This window comes from Zerene cesonia, chromosome 10 (assembly GCF_012273895.1).
Source record: "Zerene cesonia ecotype Mississippi chromosome 10, Zerene_cesonia_1.1, whole genome shotgun sequence".
Lineage (NCBI taxonomy): Eukaryota > Metazoa > Arthropoda > Insecta > Lepidoptera > Pieridae > Zerene > Zerene cesonia.
Window position 1 is genome coordinate 3,466,751 of NC_052111.1, and position 24,388 is coordinate 3,491,138.

Consider the following 24,388-nt stretch of genomic DNA (forward strand, 5'->3'; position numbering starts at 1 on the left):
TTTTATGATTTGTCAATTTTTAAAAGCTTGATGTTGACTTATTTCAAAATAAATTTTTGGATATTTAATATAGTTTTTTTTATGGAAGAATCCTGATGTAGTGTAAATGAAAATATTTTATTTATTCATTTTTATATTATTATTTGATAACTTTCAATTGACGGACTTACAATAAACGAAAGTTGACGGCGTGAGATTATTTAAATTACGTGATTATACTCATATAAAAGTACGAAACAGATTAATCGGGAGCTGAATTTGTTTCGCATGGAGAATCTATTTACATAAAATTCTTATGCTACCCGAAACGACTTGGTCCTCCTAAACAGCTTGGTTAATTTTTATGGAGTTATATCCCTAAAACCAAACTGATAAGGGTGTCACCTGAGAGAAAAACTTTTGCCTGGTCTACTTGTAATATATGATGTATGTACCTAATCTTTATCGAAAATTTTATAATATCTGTAGATATTGTGATTTCAAAAATATATATATGAATGTTTGCCATATGACATTTTGTATATTATTACCTATAGTAGAGACAGTATAACACTGTACCTAATATCTTTTCATAATACATATTAGTTCTTCGAACGATAACTATCATCATAATATAATTTTATTTGTGTTTTTCCACGACACAAAGGCTAATTTATATTAATTGTTATGACACTGCTTAAGATGAATTAGTCAATAACATCTATAATTAATTGAAATTACTATTTGACCATTTGAATATCCATAAGTTTGAGCAATTCCCAAGTCTATAATTTTGTTGTTTTAACAGAATAGATCATCGTTATTTGTTTCAATTGAATTATATTTTGTTATATTGATTTTACTTACAATAACTACATGTGAAAATATACTAGGTGCCTACTATTCATAAATTTTAACTACCGCCTCACCTGAATTCAGTTAACAGATATAAGGATTTATTTGCTGTGTTGAAAAGTATTTTTAGAAAATATGATAGATTAATGAGAGTACCTTTTGATTCGATCTATGTTAAGGTAGCTTATTACATTGTCAATGTCATTAATTTGATCCTTTCTGGTCGAATGAGTATCTATATGCGTCATTGAAATTTCCCCCTGATCAACCGTCACACGGATTAGCTTAACATATCATTTAACGTACTTAACGTATCATATCATCTAACATATTTTTATGTACTTAATAGCGGGTGACTGAGGTGGTGGTGCGCCTGATAATAGGCAATCATTACCGCCCATGAACATTTGCAGAGGTAGGATCGCTGCAAATGCGTTGGCTGATTTTGAGGGGTAATGGATAATGAAAGGATTCACTATGGGAATAATTGAATGAACTGGTAAGAGCGAGAAAAAAAAATGCCTCCGTCTCTCCCACTCACCGAACGATACACAGTAGCATGCTACTATTTCATGCCGATTTTCTGTGGAGGCGTGGTACCGTCGCCGGTGCGAGCTGGGCCAATTCATGCTGAATCGTATTCAATTTCTTATATCGTAATCAATATATTGAAATTCCAACAAGGTAAAGAGAATATGTGAATGAGTGAAATAATTTCCTTTCGTACACTAGAAAAGTCACGTCGTTTAAAGAGATTTAAAAGATTTACGATTCACTCTTTACCAAGAAATAGCGGTATATTTTCAGGCATATATGATTTTGAGGGTATCTATGAAGATGCAACGGACCAAAAAATAATTTTCTTTTGGCATAAAAAATTAAAATAGACAGTTGTATTAAAATAACGAACGAAGTGTGTTCCGAATTTTGCAAATTTTTAATGTATAAAAACGAACCCCTCTTTAACCGACTTTTTATGACGCCTGCAAAATGCATTACTGAGTTTTTATAGAGATCGAAATTAATGTTACTTTCATCACGATGCGAGATAGTTTTCGGAGTTAATTTGATAGCGGAAGTTTAATACCTCGAGAACTTTTTGCAAAATGCGACCGTTAGGTATTAAAATCGCGTACGGAGAAGCGTCAAACGCGTGGAACACGTAAATATACCTATATAAAACGGTTAAAGTGACCACATCAGCCAGTTCTATTGCACTATCTGTGAAGCTTCGACGTTAGTTAGTACAATGCACAGCCTCACGGTGTTCGTGTTTGCGCTCGTCGTGGCCATGGCTCTCGCAGGTTAGTGCCCTCCCCGTTTTTGCCGAACAAGATGAGCTGTCGACGGTCGAGCTTAATATATTTTCTTTGTATTTTAGTCCCCGGGCAGTTGTAAATTACATATTTTATATTTTTTTAGGTTGGGGAACTTGTATGTACCATGTTATAATATGGCATAGCATATGCAAAATTCCAAATATATTGAAAACTTTGTTTTGATAGTTTTAGTGTTAGCGATTAATGTAAAGTCTGAGTATATATTTATTTCACAAATGCTTTACTAACTGTGTTTAGAAAGTACAAATAAACACAATATTTGTTAGGCCAAATATTTTTCTCAAAAAAAAATTGTCTGATTAGTTAGTTTGAGTAACGTCCATTTTTATTTCAATATCAGGTAGCTACTTGCATTATGATTCATATTTCAGATATTTAAATAAATAAAAATAATACAACATTGTTCTACAAAAAGTACTATAATAATTATCGTATAATGACTATAGAGTACAGACCAAATAAAAATTATTTAATAAATACTGAAATGTATACTTTCAAGATAAAATTATATAAAAATAGTTTAATTATATAATATATGCATAAAACACGAAAATGTTATCAAACCTCTGCCAGGAAAATCGCCGTTAGGTAGAGTTTATAGATATATTATTTGTGGTATAGAAAATAATGCAATTTTAGCAACTGCAATACAACAAATTCATTGCAATGTATTATATTCGAAACTTATACAAGATTGTATTTTATTTTCCTCTGTATCTGAACTGACTATTTTTTAAGTTCAAAGAAGTTTTGACATGTATTATATATTCATACTACTTACGAACTATAGCTATGTATTTTTGTCCTATAAATCAGTACATGAGGATTCAGGATGAAAGTTCCCTCTGGTTCGTAACGGTCTAAGTAATTTATTAGCATTTACTCATAATGAATAAAAAATTATCTCGTTAATGAAGAACATTAGTTTCGTGGTAATTAAAATGTTATAGAGCGATACGTATTAAGCTTACCTACAGGATAACAGAAGGTATTTCATATAGACGCTTTTGACAACATATAATATAATACTGTTATTGACTATATTTGCTACTTATCACCGGCAAATAATTTCATGTATTTACACACTTGTGCTTTAATGCCAAGTATCTATTTAATCATACTATGCAATCATTGCCAATACCTTGTCCTTTTTATTCTGTTTAATTACATTGATTTTAAATTTGACTAAAGTTTCTTAATATAAATTTTGTAAAATTGTTTATAAAAGCTGAAGAGAAGATAAATATAAAAAAAAAAAACAGTTTTACTGCTTATTTTTTAGGTTCGGACAAGACCAGTCAATAGAAAATAATAAATTTTCACGGTTCATAAACTTTTTACAAGAAATTATGCACCTCATTAGGTACAAAAAGTATAAAATACTTTCGAAAAAAGTTTCTTTCTTAAATCATGTTAACTGTGTCTAAATTATTATTGACACCAATATTAACATTTAATTTAGATTTTTATAATAATTCGTTTAAAAATGTTAAAAAAGCATACAAATTTCACAGTATAGGAAATGCAGAAATAACATTATAGGCACTAACTGCTAAATATGTTATTGTGCACGATGACTGCATCGGATTAAAAATACTCAATTGGAAAGGTGAATCACGACTACTAATTAATACCTGTATTCAAAAACTCTGAATTCGTAGTTTAAAGAATTACCAATCACGATACGGAAGGTCTCGGATTTAAGCGATCACGAACTTTATGATGATCTAAGATTTTTACTGACCTGACAACTTTATGCATCCTTGAAAATAGATATACATCTCTAAAGGCCACATCACAGTGGCTAAAGTAACCTTATCTTTGTATAGCTACTAACATATAAATGATTGACAGTTGAAATTGTAAAGCTTATTACCTATACCACATCACAAAGAACATAGGTACTTATGTATACTTTTTTAAGAAAAATAATTGGTAGCTATTTAGTTGGAAACAGCTGCTTAATCTATTTATATTATTCGATACTATATAACTAATAAATATACCTACATTGGTTTATTTTGGCTTGCGGTAAAAATCGAAATCTTGCATATTGTGTATGTACTATGTAACATAATATTAATTAAAAACAATAAAACCAGCTGTTCTAATGATATTTATTTTTCGTTAATGAAATTCCTATTTATAAAATTCATACATTTCTATGATTGACGGTTAGAACAAACAAGCTCATTATTAACATTAGCACAGAATAATAAGTACAAGTACATAAGTGAGTTTCATACGTGAAGCCATGAATCAAAGAAAGTAATGACCGAGTGTAATACGAGGACCTATTATATGCATTCCAGCCGGTCAATACTACGTGCCTCGCTCGTACTACACAATAGACGCGGAGGGTCACGTGTCCGCGCCGGTGCCGCTGCGCAGGCTCCGCCGCTCCCTGAACCCCTACCCGTACCAGTACGGCGGCTCCAGCGCCAGCGCCAACGCAAATGCTGAAGCTAATGCTTGTAAGTGAACTTTTGTATGGTAAAATAATTGCAACTATTTGATTTCGTTTTGAAGTAGTAAGGAAAGGAAAGTGCTTAAATTATTTCATTTCGCTAAATTAGGCTATTATTGGAGAAGCTATTTTAAGACGATTAGATGAATGTAATGCGTATTAAAGGCGAATGTATCTTTGTGCGTTTGTCTTTCTTTCACATCGCAACAGATTGATTTTATGGTACCATACGTGTGGAGATAGTTAGGAGGCTAGAGAGTGACATGGACTGCAATGGATTGCCGACTTTAAATTGGGAAGGAATTAAGAAAGGATTGGCGAGAGGAATACAGGAAAGGACTGGGAAGGGTAAGGAAAAGGATATTGGCCTCCGGCTCCCCCACTCACTGAACGAAACACAGCAGAATGCTATTTCACGCCGGTCTTCTGTGGAGGTGTGGTACTTCCCCGGTGCGAGATTGCCCAATTCGAGCCGAAGCATGCTCGACTACAACATACAATTTTATGGCGGTAAAAACCTTTTACTCCTGTTGGATCCATGAAAAGTATCACTATAAACCCAATAAAACCCCACATACATTATGCCCATGTTAAATATATGACAGCTAGAAAAAACGAAATAAAATATCTATTTATTATAATATCATTACTAAATATGTCTACATTGAAATAATTTGAAAAAGCAAATCACTTTAAAACAGCATATAATAATATTTACAATGTTTAATTGTAGCTGTATCGAATTGATGAATTACGCTCCAAACCAAAATCTTCACGGCTATTTTATAGCGTATAAGCATTACGTTTTTAATTTTGTTCAATATCTAAATAAATAAAGCTAAATAAATTCTTGCTAACAAGTTCTTCGAAAACAAATAATTAAAATACTTGCTCTACATATCTATTCAAGCTCTTGGTTTATTTAAACAATAAATTAGTAAAAGTTTCATACCACGCCATACCGTTATTTATTCAAATGTGGTCATATTTGACATATTGAGATATACATAGGTATAAATGAATGCGCGAATCGAAATCATCTCCGGTATGATTCAGAGAAATACCAACTTTTTTGTTATTCCACGGCTAATTTTTTAACCAATTTCCGCCCATTCTCCGATAAAACTTACAACATGACGATGTATTTTTGTATTGTCATGTATTTCCTGTCAAATGATTAGTATACGCAGTATTCAATATAATTAAACATTTGTCACTTGTCACGCATAGAGCGTCGCAAATGTTAATGCCAGGAAGAAATTACATTCCCTCCTGCTTTACTGCATGATAATAATATTCTGCAAAACATGTACATTGTCGGGGTTTCTTCCACACAATATAGTAAGCTCTCAAGCGTGCATACAAAATACAAAATAAGTACATTTCACCGAATTGCAGTATTTATGTGCAAGTTCGATATGTAAAATAGAGGTGATACGTCGCAAAGAATGGCATTAAATGTAACAGTAGTATAGAACGTGTTCAGCAAGTACGCCGACGACGCGACGTCGCGAGGCTGTGCAATATAACGGTTCGTCCATTTACTATTAGGTCAATTGTACCTAGAAAAATACATTAACTCTCAATACAGTGAGCGAGTTCGGCTTTCTAATTATTCAATTTATCTCACGAATATACACCGTTATAGTATACGTAAAAAATGTATACCTACCTACATAGAGTCATCAATCATTCATTTTTTGTTTTTTTTTTTAATACGAGCATAGTTTACACTTGTGCAATGATGCTTATTAGGTACGGGCATACATGAAATATATTTTTTAATACTTTTAATTATGTAATTACAACTACTATAAATCTAAGAGGGGTTTAAATTTAATATTATGATGTGTTCATTACTCCTATTTCTTTCTTTTGTTACCTTAACAACTTTCATTCGATCATTATTTTTTTTATTTATAGCATTTTTGTCTTATAGAATATCGCAGTCACTACTACGCATTGAAACGCAAATAATTTCATTAAACAATGAACTGAGGGCATACAAAGGACATTCTATATTTTTTTAATAATGGTTATATTCATATCTTAAGCACTGAGTCAGTCAGATAATTATTATTAGCATGACACAAAAATTGTAATATAATTTCCAATGTCCTCTTTTACAGGGGGCGGTGGCGGCGCAAACGCCAATGCTAACGCTAACGCACGCGCCAACGCAGGAGGCTGGGGCATTCCCGGTGGTAGCTACGGAGCTGGCAATCCCAACGCACTTAGGTAGATCTTATGACATCACTTTTTATTATTTAATGCCTTAAGGCTGCAAGTAAATAAATATTTTATTTATCTAAAATAAGAACAAAGAAAAACAGAAAAAGCTATTTATATTCACAATTGGTTCTCTTTTTCTGGGTTAACTATACTCTATTCATCACTGTATCAAAATTTTATGGAAATGATAATACGCAGTATCTGATTTTGAAAACTGTAAAAAAATAGAAAAAAGAAAGTGCGTCATTCACTTGATTTGAATTCAGTGTTTTTATCCTTAGTGAAGTGACATTAAAAGTATGGCGCAAACAGCTAAAACATTTAAACATTACCCATACAGACTTTAATATCATTGAAGGTTCTTTATCTGTGAGTAGAATTCATTTTAACATAAAATATTGACACGACACTATTATAATTCGTCTTCATAAAATCATTTCATCAAATACCTAGGAATTCGACCAAAATAATCCAAGAGTATATAACTGACTAATTTTTCAATATGTTTTAGGTACTAACTGAAAAGGAACACGTGACATTGTACAAACTAACATCTGGTGTCGGCTCATTCATCTTCTATCTACTTCGAGAATTTTCCATCAGTTGCACATCCCGCCGAATGTCAACACGACGCCTGCGAATCGATCGTGTAACTGCCGGAAGATAATATTAAATATTGTTCAAATGTAATTAATGCTTAATTTAATAAAAACCATTTAACTACTTAAAGACTTTGATATTGATAACCCCATCATGTGTAACTTTACATTTTGTAATTTGGATAATTGACGACATTTTCTTCTTATGTTAACATACAATATTTATTATTTGATAATTAGTAATTACCTAACAAGTGATAAATAAATTACATATTGGAAAATAAATTTGACTAAAAATATAAAATATCTCACGTCCTAATGATACGAAAATTGTAAATTATAATAAATAGTCAGTATATTTTATCTTTTATAGTAAAACCCCTCTATTTATCAATGAACGCTAGTAATGTTTAACATGATCATTATTTTTTTACTGCGACATTATAAAAAGTATGAACTTTGCTCAGCAAATTCTATGAGGCGTTTTTATTTAAACATAATGTAAAAAAAATAATACATACATGCAACATCTATCTTATCTAACAACACCAAAGAATTCCAATGGATTATGGTTGTGATGATAATGTGTATCTACTATCTACAGTATATTGCATACTATGTAAGCAGTAATAAATGTAATCATTTATTTTTTCAATACTACAGTAACAGCTTACAGAATTTCTCTTATAAACTATAATTTTCACTTAATTTTTAGAAGGATACTCTCAGATAGTACATTATTAGTATTTATATTCCAGCTACGGTGAAACACGACGACAGGCAGGACCGATATTTGGTGGTCGGTCCGTAAGCGCCGGTTCTTCTGTGGGCATCGACTCTACTGGTCAGGGTTATTACGACCAATACACTTCTGTTGGAAATTAAACTCTTAAAATTCATAATGAGAACCAAAAAAAATAAATTCGTAGGATGCTATAAACAGATTTTTTATTCTTTATGAAGCAAAGTTGGCGTTTGATTTAATTTTTAAAGTATACATTTTAAAATTAGTATTAATTGTAATGTACATTTGTAAGTATGATATGCTGATGAATGAGACCAACTAAAACAAGGTTAAGGGATTGTGGCAATAAAGAGAATATAAAATATAATAATTTTTATTTTTATTATAGAAAAACTATAGTATAATATAGTTATAACTAATAGTAACTACCCGTAACTTAAAGTATATAATACTTTCTTGCATGGAAAGTGAATTTCAAAACTCACAACACTGACATCAGTTAGTGTATTACATAGAATATTCTTATAACAGAAACAGTTAATGATTAGGTAGCTCCAAACGGTTCAGGGGTTTGTTGTAACGATACCCCTGTGCGGGTTCCGGGGAAGGTTGCGGAACGGGTTGTGGTATCACGGGAACATTTGGTGGTGTTATAATGACAGCGTCATCAGTGAATCCCACGTCCCTAGCAGAAGGAAAATACTGTGGAACATTCTGGGTGTAGAACTGTGGAGACACAGTATTTGGCACACCGTATACGGCCGCTGGATTGGGGGCGCCATATTGCGCTGGCAGTTGCATCTTCCCAAACATGTTTCTCAAAAAGGGAAATTTGTTTGTTATAGTTGCCCACCAATCGTTTCCCCCGACTTGATTACTGCCTCCATTTCCCCAAAGTATCCTTTGTGAAGGTTCAAAAGCAAGATACGGGCTCACTTCCACAGTGTAGGGGTCTTGCGGTCCAATATTATAAGGTGCTTGTCGCTGTACATAGTATGCATAAGCATTACCTGGAATAAAAAATAATTTTTCATTAAAAATAAATTACAATCTGTACGTGTACGATAAAGCTGTTTGTTTTAATTATAACTGTATTAAACGTTTGTATTAATTAATAATAATTTCTTTATTAAAACAAATTAAACATTTTTTGATTTAATAAACTACACGTCAAAACACACCTGCGATACAGCACAATAACAATGCGAATGATGCATTCATTTTCGTGTGGATTGCTAAAGTACAACTGCGTATCAATGTTGTATGTCTTTGCCTTTATACCACCACTATTTACTCCTAAAAGAAGGCCTTGAAGAAAAATTCTCGTAACCCAATATTGAAAGTATGAGGTAATGGTGTAGTGGCTCACCCAGCGGCCGCCGGCGGCGCGGATGGCACGGCGTGGACAATAGGCGCGACATCTAGGTGACTCGTGCCTTGCCTGCATACACAGGCTGTCCTAAAAACATCTCGAAAGATAAAGTCATAAACACAATTGGTAATTAAGAATTCGCGACTTACGTTACCAGTAATCCTGACATTTATCGCACCTTATATTACATACTCTTACAAGATGTAATCTGATATTAATGATCTCCGATTTCAGCCTCATTATAAAATCCATACATATTGTCTGTTATTGGAGCCGAGTATTTAATACTACTTTTTTTTATTATATTTAATAGTTATAAGTACCTACATAATGTGATAAATAACAACTAACAAAATATGAATTAGTGAGAGTCCCTGATTTGAATAAATCAAATAAGTTGCGGTTTATGGTTTTAAGGATATACACATTTATATAGGCTTTTCATCTAATGCCTTTTCTATTTAAGGTATAACTAAAATCTACACACCCTGTAGTAGATAACGATTTGTGAAAAATGCACTTGAAGGCGTTCGTGCGTGTGTTTACCTAACATAATCGGCATTATTCATAAGATAACAAGTATTTGTCTTCGATGGTTGACACCGTATTGTCATCCACAACACAGAAGCGTTTGCAAGACATTGCTCAATGACCGTGCTTTTCGTACCCACGACATAGATTCGATGTTAATTTAGAGGCCCCAGCAGATTCTTCAATGGAGTAAGGCTTTTCAATGGAACTGATAATTGTATTTGATTAAGATAATATTTAACTGTCTATGTCATGTGATATGGAGTGAATTGCTCGCTAAGCCAATCCTTCATTTGTTATGTATAACCAGTTGGAAGTGGGGTGTGGACAGTAGACACCCATAAGTTTATAAAACTATAGTTATTGCCAATTACGTTAGTTATACTAATTTCAAGGCTTGGTGGTTCCTGAATAAGATCTTGTTTCATTATACTACTTTTTTTTCTGAAGTAATAAATACTACTCGTTAATAGGTATAAAAACTTTCGTTATAGTTTAATAGACTGTGAATATATTAAGGTACTTTTTTAATTATTTACGTTTATGAGGTTTTTCTATCTTCGGCTTTTACAAAATGCAAATTTAACTAATCGTAATTCGTAACGCTTGAATATAAAAAGGTAAGACAATTAATTTAATCTGCAAGCATACAATAATTATTTTTCCTTGTTCCTTCGTTTAATTTATTAATTTACTAGTCCATTCTAAACATTTTATAGTCTTCGTTTATTTTAGTATTTAATCTTTCAATCTAGCTTAAAGTTCAAAATTTTATTAATACGCAATTTTGTCATTGGGTCAATCCACTTCTATTCGCATCGCTGCGTGCTCTACGTTGACATTGATAAAGCTCTATTCATTTAATGGCCATGTTACAAAAATATACACATTGCATATTATTTGCTTGTATTATTTAGTGTGTCACATTTATTTAGAAATATTATATTTCAAGTTATTTGACTATTGTGATAAAATCTTAGTAGTCTCTTACGTTTGCTATTCCATCTACATTGGTAAGGGCAATCATAGTTATATCTAAAAAACAACATTACAAAATATATTTTTTACGTATCTATTTTATATCCATGTCATATGTCATTAGTAAAAAATATAATACCAAACAATTTATAGGAAAGCTTTATGGATAACATTTCAATGTACAAAGTAAGTACGCTACAAATGTTAATAATTGTTTCAGTAATATTATGTATTCCTTTAACAATAAATTGACGTCAAAATATTTAAATCCTTCATACGATTTACTCAGACGATGTTACGATGATGCTTTAAACTTTAAATTAAATATATAATACGATAATACATTAAAATTGTTGATAGCGTAATCTCTCTCGATTTAACAAAGCTTTCAAATTTCGGTCAGGCTTTATTTCACAATAACATTTAACCCATAAGGTATGTAGGTAGGTTGGTTAAAAATACGTAAGGAGAAATCAATCAGAAGACATAAATAAGGTTTCGAACAAAAACGAGGCGAAGGTTTGTTAAAGATTTTATATTTTATCAAGTTAATAGGTACCCGATTTCATTTGATAAATAACTACCATACCTTGTGCAGTGCCTTACTCATTGTATTACATTTTATCTAAGTCAAAGTTACATTACATCTAAGTCAAAGTTTCAATTATTTAAAGTTCTTAACGTTTTTAAGTCGTTTGTTAACTCTAATGCCTGAATTTAATTTTATAACTGATTAATAATTATTTTACGCCCGAAATTAATATTGTAGGTATCTCCTAACAATATACTAAAGTCTGATTTCGATCGGTCTTTAATCTGTATGGCAATACAAAAATAATCTTTCGATTGATCGTCCATTAGCATGCCTTAGATTACATACATTATTATACATTTATTTATTTTTTTATTCCTAAGATTTTTGGATATATATATATATATATATATATATATATATATATATATATATATATATATATATATATATATATATATATATATATATATATATATATATATATATATATATAGATTTTTTTTTGTTATTTTGGCGCCCCTCAAAATTTGCCGCCTTAGGCCCGGGACTCACGAGCCTGAGCCTAAATACGCTACTGATTTAATAGAATTTGAGCAATATTTATTTATAACATATTACAGTTGTCTTATGTCAACTCATTAATGTTCCTAGCATGTAACTGACAAAAGAAGGAGTGCGACATATAATACAATTTTGTTCACGGGGAACAATTGCTACTAAAGTATTTTAGTTAAATAATTTAGTACATTTTTGGTAGTCATCATTTTAATATAATGAATAGAAGGAATGGTAAGTTTTATGATTAGCATTCATTTCAATACTTTAAAATTTCGGATCCATTTGAACAGTAAAAAATTAAAACGTTCATTGTATTATTAAAAATGTTTTCTAGCTTTTGTGTGATATGGTTAATTTAATTTTTTATTTTTATTAACAAAGAAACAAAGGATATTACGTATGTAATATATATGAGTAGGTAAACGTTGATAAAGTATATATATGTATAATGAATTTAATAATTTGTCAAAGTTTTATGTATCTGCTTTTTATTCGGATAAAAGTAGTCCACCCCTGCTTCGTCCGTGATTAGTTTTCTTTATTCAGGATTGGGCAATAACAAAATGATGATCATAGCGCGCACCGGCGCCCCCATCGCGTGGGCGTTAATCGAACGTGAACATTAATTGTGATTGTTATACATTAATAAAAAACGATTTAAACGTTTGTGCAAGGGAAATAATTAAAGAACTGATCCGTACCCAAGCGTTATGGGGCAGTAATCAGAGGCAGTTTTTGTAACAGCGCTACAACATTTGAAACAACATGCCCTCTTTTCTCTAAAATATTGGCACTTCATTTTAATATAACGGCAAATTCAACAGCATTTGATGCGTGTGTAACGAAATTAACTATAAATAAATTAAATTAATATATTCATGTTTACTATAAACTATTATCATATATACGCATAGCTATGTTATGTGTATCCATAATATACAATATATCTGATTTATGTAAGCCAGTAGTGGAAGAAGTATTTATTTAATTTTATTGGATTTTCGTATTGTTATTTAATTTTATTGGATTATAATGCCCAAAAGGCTTTCTTTTTCCTTACCCTTCCCAGTCCTTTCCTTTATTTCTCTCGTCAATCCTTTCTTATTTATAGTCGGCAATCCATTTGTAGAGGCGTAAGGCAATCGACCTAATGCCTCTCCAAATGTTCATGAGCGGTGGTAGAGTTAACCATCAGGCGAATTACCAGCTCCATCGGCGACGATGACAAAAGAAGAAAAAAAAACATTATGATATTATGTGGACCATCTGACAATTCAGATGTCATGGATATTAATTATTTGTGTATTTTTTGTATTCCGTGTGTATTAAAATAAATGTTTTCTTTCTTTCCAATTATCGTCAGAAGCCAGTCTAGAAAATCACTATGCTATACTTTTCTAACGGTTTCAAATGGCCGCTGTACAGCTGCATAGCAGTACCTACAAGGAAATAAATAATGTTATTATGTTCGTACTTAGGTACTATATCGCTTAAGTGTACGTGCTCAGTTTTAGAAATGACTTCAATCTGCGCTAAATTATTCAATTACTTTTTGATAAGTTCGTTGTGGGAAGATAAGATTATATTATATTTTAGTAAAACAAAATTTTTGCCTGATACACATTCAAGTTTCAGGACAAAATTAATATCAAAGAGTTCAGGTCATTGACTGAAGTTTTGTATAAATAAGTACACAAATAAAATTTTTGGTTAGAGCAGTGATTCTCAACCACTGTTCCGCGGCACTTTTGTGTGCCGCCACATTTCAAAAGTATACCGCCTAATTATGCTAATATATAACAATGTTAATATTATTAAATTATATCATTTTAAAAGAAAAATGTTTTAAATAATCCCTTAATAAACGTGTAGTTTTTCGTATTATTGTATTATATTTTAGTTTATTTCGTATATTTCATTTTTTGTCATAAACTATTTATGCAGTGTGTTGAAGTAAATAAATATTTTTATCTTTTTCTTTGTGTGCCGTCAAATTTTGAAATCGTTAAATATGTGCCGCAACAATAAAAGGTTGAGAATCACAGGGTTCGAGCCTCGCTTTGTTAACCGAATTTAAAAAGGAGGAGATTGGTTTTGATTTTACCACAGATAACATAATACTATACTAGTATCTTTACTAATTTTATAAGGAGGAAATATCTGTATGTAAGTATGTTTGTATGAACTACTTGATACGAAAGTTACAGCTTCACTTACCACGTGCGGAGACGGGGTGAATAGCTAGTATTTAAAAGTATAAACATAATTAATCTCATTGCAACTTTAGAATAACCTCATATAGCTTTTCCGAATACCATCTAATATCGCCCTATTTATACTTTGTGGAAGAGTGAAAATTTAATTTGATGAATATTTGTAAATAAAACGAATGTTCTAACAGCTACCTATCTATGAAGTGTAATGCTCTTTATTGTAGGTGGAAGGTTACATCATCTGTTAATGAATTATGTATGTCTAAAGTATCCAGTGTGACATGACAATCGTGAACAATAGATGAGTCTGAATGATCGTATCAACAAATATACGACCTGGTCGAGTGATTTATGGGCCCGATTAGTTCATTAAGTGGTCTCTGGTTCATGTCCTTACATGATGCGTTTTATTGCAAACAATTGCATTAAATTATACTTAATAGGAATCAACATAGTTTAAGCCAGCTGTATTTCCAGGTTACGTAATCAGATCACAACAAAAACATAAAACATCTATTACTATTCCTGGCAATTTAATTAGTACACTAATGATTGTAATTATGCGAAGGCATATGGTACGTAGCATACGTATTTCATGATTGTTGAATCTAGTTATTCGTTTTGTCTATGGCATTCCCGGTCTCAATATTTGCGACATTGCGGCATTGACAACACCAGGTACCCAACGAGTGACGACACGCACGTAGCAAAATAAATTTTCAGATCAGTTTTTATAGTTCATGGTTAAAATATATCTACCTACCCATTGTTTACTATAATCTCGGTTTTTTTTTCAAATGTAATTGTTTTACGCTCATTTGCATGTTGGGTACATAATATCATTGACATTGAATGCCAAGTATCCAGTATAGAACACGGATCTGAATCAGTGGCAAGGCAGACGTGAGATCACATTCGAGAATAAATCGTTTAGCATGTTTATTACATCTTCAAAGGGAAATTAATATAGAATTTGATTAAAATTCCTAATCTTGCATGTCTCGCATGTCCATAATATTGTCAATATCTTTAAACATGTTAATAATAAGAAGAAAAACAACAATATTTTAGTACTACTTTTAATTAATACTATTTCATACATAATATCACATCAATCGTTTGTCCTACCATTACAACTTTAATAAAAACAACGTTCATTAAACTCCAGAAATATCTTCCGAGTCAGTCTTTTTATCTCCATGAACCTTAAACAGAAACGTAATAGTTTAATTATATTAATACACATACCGTCTGCTGTAAATAAAAAAAATGATAAATTACTTGAAACATGAGAAATACACCATTAAGTTTGGTATTCGGATTATAAACCATTATAAAACTAAGGTTTGGTCGTGCTGTATAGACGACTGAAAAAAATCCATATACAATACTAGCTGCGCCCCGCGGTTTCATCCGCGTAATTCCGTATCCTGTAGGAATATCGGGAAAAAAAAGTTTAAGTTATTGCTTATATATTATTCCAGTTATCCAGCTGTCTACGTACCAAATTTCATTGCAATCGATTCAGCAGTTTTTCATAAAAGAGCAACAAACACACACATTACTTACAAACTTTCGCATTTATAATATAAGTAGGAAGTAGGATATAATAGGATATTAGTAGGATATCACACTCCAATCGAAATATCATGGACTGGGAAATGATAAAACTCTCGTTAGAAGATTGGATTAAAATTGTTAGTAGTTTATTTATATCTATTATCAACAAATAATATTTGTATAATCGGGTGATGAGAAAACCCAAAAGGCGCTAATGATAGAATCTTTCAATTAATTTTTTCATTAAAATTTAGACTTAACTTTGTCAATAACACCTGTATTTTTATGAGGGTTCTTTCTTTCTCAAGTTAGTCTTAATTAATAAATATATATATTCTATTAATAAATATAATAAATGTTGTATATCTTGATATATAGTTTTCTTACCTCCTTTAATGCCAGCAGCAGCGTGAGCACTAGCAGAGGCAACACTTCCTCCTTGTGCATAAGCACCAGCAACACTTCTAGCTGAAGCAGATGCGTTAGCTATAGCTCCGCCTTGATTGTTCGCATGTTTATCTCCATTATTTCCATGACCTGTGGTGTTGTTATTATTATTATTGTTGGAACAGCCACTGTTACATCCTCCTGGCTGACCATAACCACCAGCAAAAGCAGTCGCGGACGCAGATGCCACAGCGTTAGCTTGTGCCCCGGCCGGAACGGCATTTGTATTTTGAGACTGAGAAGCGTTTCCATTTTCATCATTTTGCCCGTTGGAATGTTTTCCATTTAAATTAAGTCCCTGTTTGCCGTCAATTTTACCGCCATCATAAGCTTTTAAAAGTCCTGGTGGACCACCAAAACCACCTGAATATGCCACTGCGTCTGCTTTGGCTACCGCATTTGCAACCACCAGTCCACCATTCGAATTTGTGCCACAATTACCTGATGAGCACGCTGGTGTTTTAACATTAGGTGGAATTGTGTGCTCATTTGGTTTTAGTAATCCCGCTGGACCACCAAATCCACCGGTATAAACTGGTTTATCTTTATCATTAAACGAAACAGGTGTTGGATGTCCATTGGTTGGAACAACATTTGAAGGGTTTCCATTAGGAGATTGGCTGGGTTTTGGTACATTTGAATGATGTGGGCCATTATTTGTGCTGAGAATACCACTGGGACCACCAAAGCCTCCAGTGTAGATTTCATTGCCTTTGGCCGAGGATACTAATACTGAATCCGATTCAGATTTGGAAGGTTTATTGTAACCAGAAATATGATCTTGATTATTATTACCCTTAGTTGGAGCATAGTTCGAGCCATTGGGCTTGTAGGAAGATTTTCCATTAGATTCAGTCTGCCCATTAGAAACCCTTCCAGGGTTTGGTTCGTATCCTGCCAGATTATGTGTTGGGAAATGGGGGTTTGAATTTGGTCCACTTGGTAAGAAAGAAGGACTAGAATGAGAAGCAACAGGACCGCTTGGGTGATTAGAAGCTGGGTTAGCACTAGGTGCTGTCTCTGCAGAACCACTGGGTTGATAACTAGGGTGAGGATAAGGTCCAGTCACACCACTGGTTGGGAAGGAAGGATTAGGATAGGGGGCACTAGACCCGCTAGGCTGAAAGGCAGGGTTTCCATTGATTCCAGATGGACCACTTGGTCCTGACATGAAGGAGGGATTAGAATTAGGGGCAACAGAACCACTGGGATGATAAGCAGAATTAGCCTTTGTTGTAGTCTGACCACTAGGTGGGAAGGACGGGTTAGAATTGACATTATCAGAACCACTGGGATGATAAGCATGGTTACCATTGGGTCCATTAGATTGGAAAGAAGGGTTTATTTGAGGTGAAGTGGGTCCATTAGGACGGTAGGAAGGGTTAACATTAGGTTCATTGGCAGTATCAGTGGGCTGATAAGAGTTTGCTCTATTTGGGCTACCAGGCTGATAGGACGGATATGCGTTAGGTCCAGCTAAACTACCTGGTTCAGAAGGGTTTGCTTGCGGTGTGGTTGAACCAGAAGGCTGATAGGAAGAAATACTAGGCTGGTGGGATGGATGTGGTCCCTTCGAACTATGAGATTCGATGGTAGGTTTTGCGGCTGACGTGGGATTAAAAGTTTGGAAGGATGGATTATATGGTACGTTTGGTTGGTTTGTTGGATTTCCACAGTTACCTGAAGCACAATTTGGGCCTTTTTGTGCACTTGTTTGATAAGAAAGATCAGTGATAGTTTCTTGTGGATTTTGGCCGTTGTGGGGCTGGCATTGTCCATTGTTACAATTCTGGGACAGTTTATGGTAATTATTGTTATCAACACCAAGTATAGGAACATTGTAACTTGATGGTAATTTACCAGATCCTGGATTCGAATTAAAATTTCCTGAAATGCAGTCATGGGTTGTACACTCATTTTCCTTATATGGAGTTTGCAAATATGAGGAGGGTTTATTAGGATTCTGTGTATTGTCATTTGAATGTGGAATAAACCCATCACAATCAGGTGACTCACATTCTGGTTCATCTATATTACCATTGTTATTTTTCTTATCGGAAGTATTAAGCTGAACAAATGTTTTTTTATCTGCTGATTGTCCATTTTCTGGTTTTGAATTTAAGCCAGATTGGAAGCTCTGTTGAGGCTTTCTCGCAATATTTACATTATAATCATTAGATAGCTTATTGAGGTCTTGCTCTGAATTTTCGGAAGAACTTGAATATGCAGGTTGCTTTTCGGGGTTATTTCCGTTTCCGTTTACATCACAATTTGCTTTTGTACATTTCTTGTCATAGCCATTGCAGTTAGTTCCAGTGCAAGGACCATTAACAGGACCATTAACAACTGCTTTTGCACCAGCTGAGGCACTATTATTATCATTTGAATTTAATCCATCAGTCGATCCTTGAGTGAAACCTACTTCATTTTTACCACCCGCGCCGTTACATGCGCCGGGACATCCCGATAAACCAGGAATAACATTAGTTCCAGATCCGCTGTAGCTAAATGAACTAGAGCTCGAACTGGCACTAGCACTTGATGAAGCGAAACTTGAAGATGAGGACTTCGAGAAGCTTCCAGAAAATCCAGAACCATTAGGTATATTGAGTGGAATCGCAGGCGGAAATGCACCAGCTGCTGCACTTGCTTCAGCTGAAAAAAATCGTTTACAACTTTCCTTGAAAACTACTCTTTTTATAATGTAGTATTCTGTTAAGTTGCTATACCTAAAACTATTGAGTTTAAAGTATAAGCCCAGGCATTGAAAATCAATATTAAACTTCATAGGACATAATATATGTTGCTTCTATTGGAGATAGACATAAGCTTTTAAAAAAGTAACAAAAAATACATTGATATTTCAGCATTTTCAATTGTAAATTGAAGTGAAATATTCTGAATCTGGTTTTTGGGCAGATTTTTATCGAATCATGTATTTATATAATTATTAATAAATAGGTCTATATAAAAATGTACAGAAAACAGACACACAAACGCTTAAAACTCCTAAATTGAGTACTTGAAAAATAATAAACAAACGTTACAAAAAATATGTAATTACTCATGAAATTATTGTATTCTTGATAAGTGTACAAAGTTTTAAAGAAATCCGTTACATGCAAAATACAATTAAGCCAACAAAAACATTGATGCTCCGTGCATCCAAACGGTAGATAGAGCCTTTATAATATAATCTAGTAGAAATAAATTGGCACATTTTTTCCAACATAATAGTTCCAAATTAACAGTAAGTAACACAAATACCGTTAAATGCTTTTAAAGATTTGAAATACGTGTAAATTTTGATGTTTATTATACAATATTTAGGTTATATATCGAGTAGGACAATATCACTTCAACTGTACCTTTAGCTATTGCTCCACTTTTCGCGCCATATCCATAAGGCGAAGCTGTCACAAAGCTCACAAGGGCCAACACAATAAAACCCGAGCGCTCCATCGTAATGAAGCTTTAAGACTATGTTATTATTATGATGCCGGCAGCCTTTATAAAGCGATACACAAATAGTCACATAGGTATAAAACAAAAAACCTGTTGGCGTGCATTGTGAATTTGAACTTGTAATAATACACGTAATGCTTTATTTCGCATGTTTGGATGAGATAACAAAAAAGGACGGTGCATGGTAATAGACCGGTCAAAAATTTATTACTCACGCGCGAAGTTATTTCCCAGAGCCGCTGACAGTTTTTAGTATCGAAATGGGAATTCTAGAGGTTTTTTTTTAAGACGTTGCTTTTGATAGATTTTATAATTAGACAACTGATTCTAATGGATATTTTATGGTCATTGTACATACGTAAGTAATCATACATTAAATCGAAGATTCCGAGAAGAAAAACTTATTTTTAACTAGCTCTTACATGTAAGAACAAACGATAAACGACATCGCATCTGCCATTCTCTATACAATATAATATCCTTTAATAAGCCTAATTCAGGTTTTATATTTAGGCCTACTACCTATATCTCTATGCTAAAATTCATCGAAAAAGTATCAACCGTTTTGTTGCGACGACGGAAAATACATATTTATGTTTGTTTGTAATTTACGCACTTCCACTTTACTTCTATACTAATTATATACAATGCCGAAGATTTTTTTTTGTTGCTCCGCATGTGAAGATAAATTGAAAAATCTATTTATTTCTTGCACGCTCGCCCTGTCATGAACCCCGACTTATCGATTTTGAAGTCGGAGGTTCTCATCACTGACTTACAATACTCGGATATCACGAATTTTTTTGTGATTGGTCAAGTAATTCCTGATATTCGTGTGTTCAAATAAACAAACTCTGTAGAATTATATACATATATAGTATGAAACAAAATTGAAATGATAAAATAATATGTCTAACATATTTCTATAGGCGCCAATTGTAAATTTATATAATCTTTAAGAACTTAATTATTTGAGTTGACAAGCTCCGTCTTCTTTTTGGGAACTTCGATTATATTATTAATATTATAAACTTGAAGAGTTTTTTGTTTAGTTAGTTAAACGCGCTAATCTCAGGAACTACTGGTCCGATTAAAAAAAATCGTTCAGTGTTAGATAGCCCATAGATGAATTTTCGACTGTCTAAGCATGTCGGGTTATGAGATACAACCTCGTGGCAGACAGACAGATAGACATACTTAGAGATCAAGGGGTCAAACACCCTTTATGTACGGAACGGCGAAACATGTACATACATAATGGTACATATTCGAAAAAAACTTGCACATACAGATTAAGAGAACATACGGTTTTAAAAAAAAAAATGTTTTTAACGGATTAGCTATGTGATTGATACGCAGAATCGACCGATTTTCATGAGAGCGTGACGGGCACCATCGTGTTAGATACTATATCCTGTATTATATTTTATCATCCATTAGCTGCTTGCCCCAGCTCTGCCTGGGTAATCCTATTATTTATAGGAATGGATATTTATACTAAGCAGTTGTGGCTCAGTGGTGGTGACCTCGGAATTAAAGTCGATAACTCGGGGGTTCTAGACGAGCCGAATGTGCAGGCAATGATTGATTTTTCAATTTATTTCATGTGGATTACATCATCACTGCTCGAAGCGGTGAAGGAAAACATCGTAAGATAATAAATGTCCAAGAATCAAAAGTTCGAATGTTGTGTGATATCTGTCAATCCGCACCCGGCCTCGTGGTGGAATTTGCCCAGACCCTCATATGAGGCCTGAGTCCCAGCAGTTGGAACGTATATGTACACAGCATGCATTTTCCTTAATCGTTTGATTACTTTAGGACTCCGTAGTCGAAGAACAACGTAATTTTTGTTATTTCCTACTAATAGTGTCTGTCTTTTCAACTGAACCGACAAAACCAGAACTGAAAATAGAACATAGGCTAGTTTTTAATCAGAAATCCCAATATATATAAAAGTATAATAAATAAATAAATTCAGTTATTTCAGAAATAAACAAATTTATGAGTTTATTGAACTGAGTGAGTAAGGCGTAAACTACTTTTTTCAATGTTATTAAATATTTAGAGAAGAACATAATTTACCTAGGTTTAATTATATGACTACCGAATCCCAATATTAATGCGTGACATATTACCACAGAGAACACGTCGTGAAACCACATAATAGATTCTCCTTAGGGTTAGCAGAACTCAATATTGAAATAGGTGTGAAGTCATGTGTTTATTTTATGTACCAACATAAGATTTTCAATTAAATAAATTTATTGTGAATTTTGAAGAGTTAGATCATAATATTATTTATTTGCCCCAACACGTAGTCAATATGTAATTATATATGCACCTAATATTCTCATACATAACTCATAGCATAACAGAGCTTACCTAGTTTTGCAAATGTAACTTTTCTCGATAGCTTATTTCCAAACAATTTAGTAATCTGTGCTATAGCCCTGATGTCATATTACGCGAGATATATTACCTACATCCGGGACTAACGATATTATGTCTTCACATTCCATCCTATATTTGTATTTTATTCACATAAACGGAACAGAAATACCCATCATTGTATTTTTCCTGTCACACCTAAGTAGAGTCATAACTTACGATAAATAATAATTGTAAAATAGGTTACACTACTATTCATCGTCAATAACAATCATTACCCACGTGTAAATAAAACATGAATTATGAACTTTTGGAGGTCGCCAAAATAACATCCTCTTGCAAAGGGTAGGTATATAATAAGTTCGCTTTTGGCTTTATAGCAGGATGTCGATCTTAATGTTCATTGTAAAAATAAACATCCAAGTCTTACTTAAATAATAAAATAAATTATTTGAAAATATATATTTTAACGAAAAAGATAATTTATGATGCAATCGAACTGGATTTTCCTTATCACCTCTTCTCAAACTTTATTCTTGGAAATAAACAAGGCTATTTATTAGTAATAATAAACAATAGAAAGGAGCCTGCGTAGATTCAATGCAGTGATATGAAAGCTGGAACAAACCTATGACGTCAGAACTCAGTCATAGGCCATAACCGTCGAGATAATTCGTGGAAAGAGCAATACGCTGAAACAGAGGAAGGATTCTGCTCCCTTCCTTGTTAAATAAACAAGCACTTATAAAATGTATTTTTATGAATTAGGTTTTTCCCAGCGAATCGATTCACAGTATTGAATGAAAAAACATCCAAAACTATCATGTACGATCTAAACAGTAAAGAGATCAATTGCTTTTTTACCTACCAGGGTTAGAAATCCGGATATCCAGGTAGCAATATGATAATTCATGGCCAGGTCTTGTTAAGGGAGTATTGATATTTAAGTTCGATAATTAATAAGGTTGTTTGATAATTCGTATAAAAAATTGCATATTGATCCTTCCAAATATGAGAAGACCAAATTTGTTTACATCGATGACATGGAAACAATTTATTTACTTATTGTTTTATGTAACCTTTAAATCAAATGCCCTCGATAATCAATCTTGAATTCGCAAAAGACAACAAATATATCTCGTAAAATATTGAATAGCTGTTTTATTTTAGGAATATCATTCGTTAGTTAGTTTTATGAATTAATAAAATAAGAACGACACGGTTACGATCTCAATATCGGTTCTTTCGGTTCGTTCGTTCGGTTAAAAAATGAAAATCATTCTATATATACCTATTTTTTAAATTATGTTTATAAGTTGAACCAAATTTTGCTCTATCACCATATAAAATTCTGTTAAAATCTGATTGACACACATACAAAAGACCAATTCTAATCATTTTGGGGTCAATAAAACATTCATAATGCATACATAGCAATTAATCTTTTCAATCGACTTGAAAAAGGGCAGGTTATTGACCTTAATTGTTTGTTTTTTTACCTCATAACATTCTTTTTTTGTGCAGTGGTGGCTCAGTGGTGAGAACCTCGGACTTCAAAATCGATAAGTCGGGGTTCGAGACCGGGCGAGCGTGCAAGAAATAAATTGATTTTTCAATTTATCTGCGCATGTAGATAACATCACCACTGCTTAAAACGGTGAAGGAAAACATCGTGAGGAAACCGGCATGTCCGAGAATCAAAAGTTCGACGACATGTGACATCTGCCAACCCGCACTTGGCCAGCGTGGTGGATTATGGCCTGAACCCTCATAGGAGGCCTGTGTCCCAGCAGTGGGAACATATATGGGCTGATGATGATGACATTCTTTTTTTATTTGAAATTGCCTCCCAAATGGTCCCATTTAAATTTGGTAAGTTCTAATAATTTGAATGCGATTTATTAAAAAAATAATTACTTTCAATATTTAATGTACACATAATATGGTCTGGTTACTATTTTATTTTATGTACAATAAATATTTCTATTTACACCTTACAAAGATTCAAAACCCCATCTATCGTTCTACATAATATCTGCTATTATTCCAGTTTAAATCTTCATAGAGGTCCTTTCCAAAATACAGTTTGATAATGAAATGATCTTATCAAATCTTCTTTTT

General features: G+C 32.9%; 3 protein-coding genes across 3 annotated transcripts; 1 reads left to right on the forward strand and 2 right to left on the reverse strand.

The window, feature by feature from the left end:
• Positions 1 to 1,980: 1,980 nt before the first annotated feature.
• LOC119829605 lies at positions 1,981 to 7,597 on the forward strand. Its single transcript, XM_038352203.1, has 4 exons — positions 1,981 to 2,138; positions 4,487 to 4,648; positions 6,771 to 6,879; positions 7,385 to 7,597. Exons 1-4 carry the CDS (start codon positions 2,084 to 2,086, stop codon positions 7,389 to 7,391), a joined length of 333 nt encoding a protein of 110 aa, XP_038208131.1. The 5' UTR covers positions 1,981 to 2,083; the 3' UTR covers positions 7,392 to 7,597.
• Positions 7,598 to 8,074: 477 nt separating this feature from the next.
• LOC119829604 lies at positions 8,075 to 9,520 on the reverse strand. Its single transcript, XM_038352202.1, has 2 exons — positions 9,399 to 9,520; positions 8,075 to 9,227 (listed from the first exon to the last, which is right to left on the reverse strand). The coding sequence occupies exons 1-2, from the start codon at positions 9,436 to 9,438 to the stop codon at positions 8,755 to 8,757; spliced, it is 513 nt and encodes a 170-aa protein (XP_038208130.1). The 5' UTR covers positions 9,439 to 9,520; the 3' UTR covers positions 8,075 to 8,754.
• Positions 9,521 to 15,473: 5,953 nt separating this feature from the next.
• LOC119829750 (uncharacterized protein DDB_G0283357-like) lies at positions 15,474 to 19,923 on the reverse strand. The gene is made up of 3 exons (XM_038352417.1): positions 19,780 to 19,923; positions 16,352 to 19,066; positions 15,474 to 15,609 (listed from the first exon to the last, which is right to left on the reverse strand). Exons 1-3 carry the CDS (start codon positions 19,871 to 19,873, stop codon positions 15,596 to 15,598), a joined length of 2,823 nt encoding a protein of 940 aa, XP_038208345.1. The 5' UTR covers positions 19,874 to 19,923; the 3' UTR covers positions 15,474 to 15,595.
• Positions 19,924 to 24,388: the final 4,465 nt, after the last annotated feature.

Coding starts and splice junctions, on each gene's coding strand:
- LOC119829605 (XM_038352203.1), top strand. CDS start 2,084: ATGCACAGCCTCACGGTGTTCGTGTTTGCGCTCGTCGTGGCCATGGCT. Junction 2,139..4,486: donor CGTGGCCATGGCTCTCGCAG/GTTAGTGCCCTC, acceptor TATGCATTCCAG/CCGGTCAATACTACGTGCCT. Junction 4,649..6,770: donor AAATGCTGAAGCTAATGCTT/GTAAGTGAACTT, acceptor CCTCTTTTACAG/GGGGCGGTGGCGGCGCAAAC.
- LOC119829604 (XM_038352202.1), bottom strand. CDS start 9,438: ATGAATGCATCATTCGCATTGTTATTGTGCTGTATCGCAG. Junction 9,228..9,398: donor GTTATTGTGCTGTATCGCAG/GTGTGTTTTGAC, acceptor TTTTTATTCCAG/GTAATGCTTATGCATACTAT.
- LOC119829750 (XM_038352417.1), bottom strand. CDS start 19,873: ATGGAGCGCTCGGGTTTTATTGTGTTGGCCCTTGTGAGCTTTGTGACA. Junction 19,067..19,779: donor AAGTGGAGCAATAGCTAAAG/GTACAGTTGAAG, acceptor GATTTTTTTCAG/CTGAAGCAAGTGCAGCAGCT.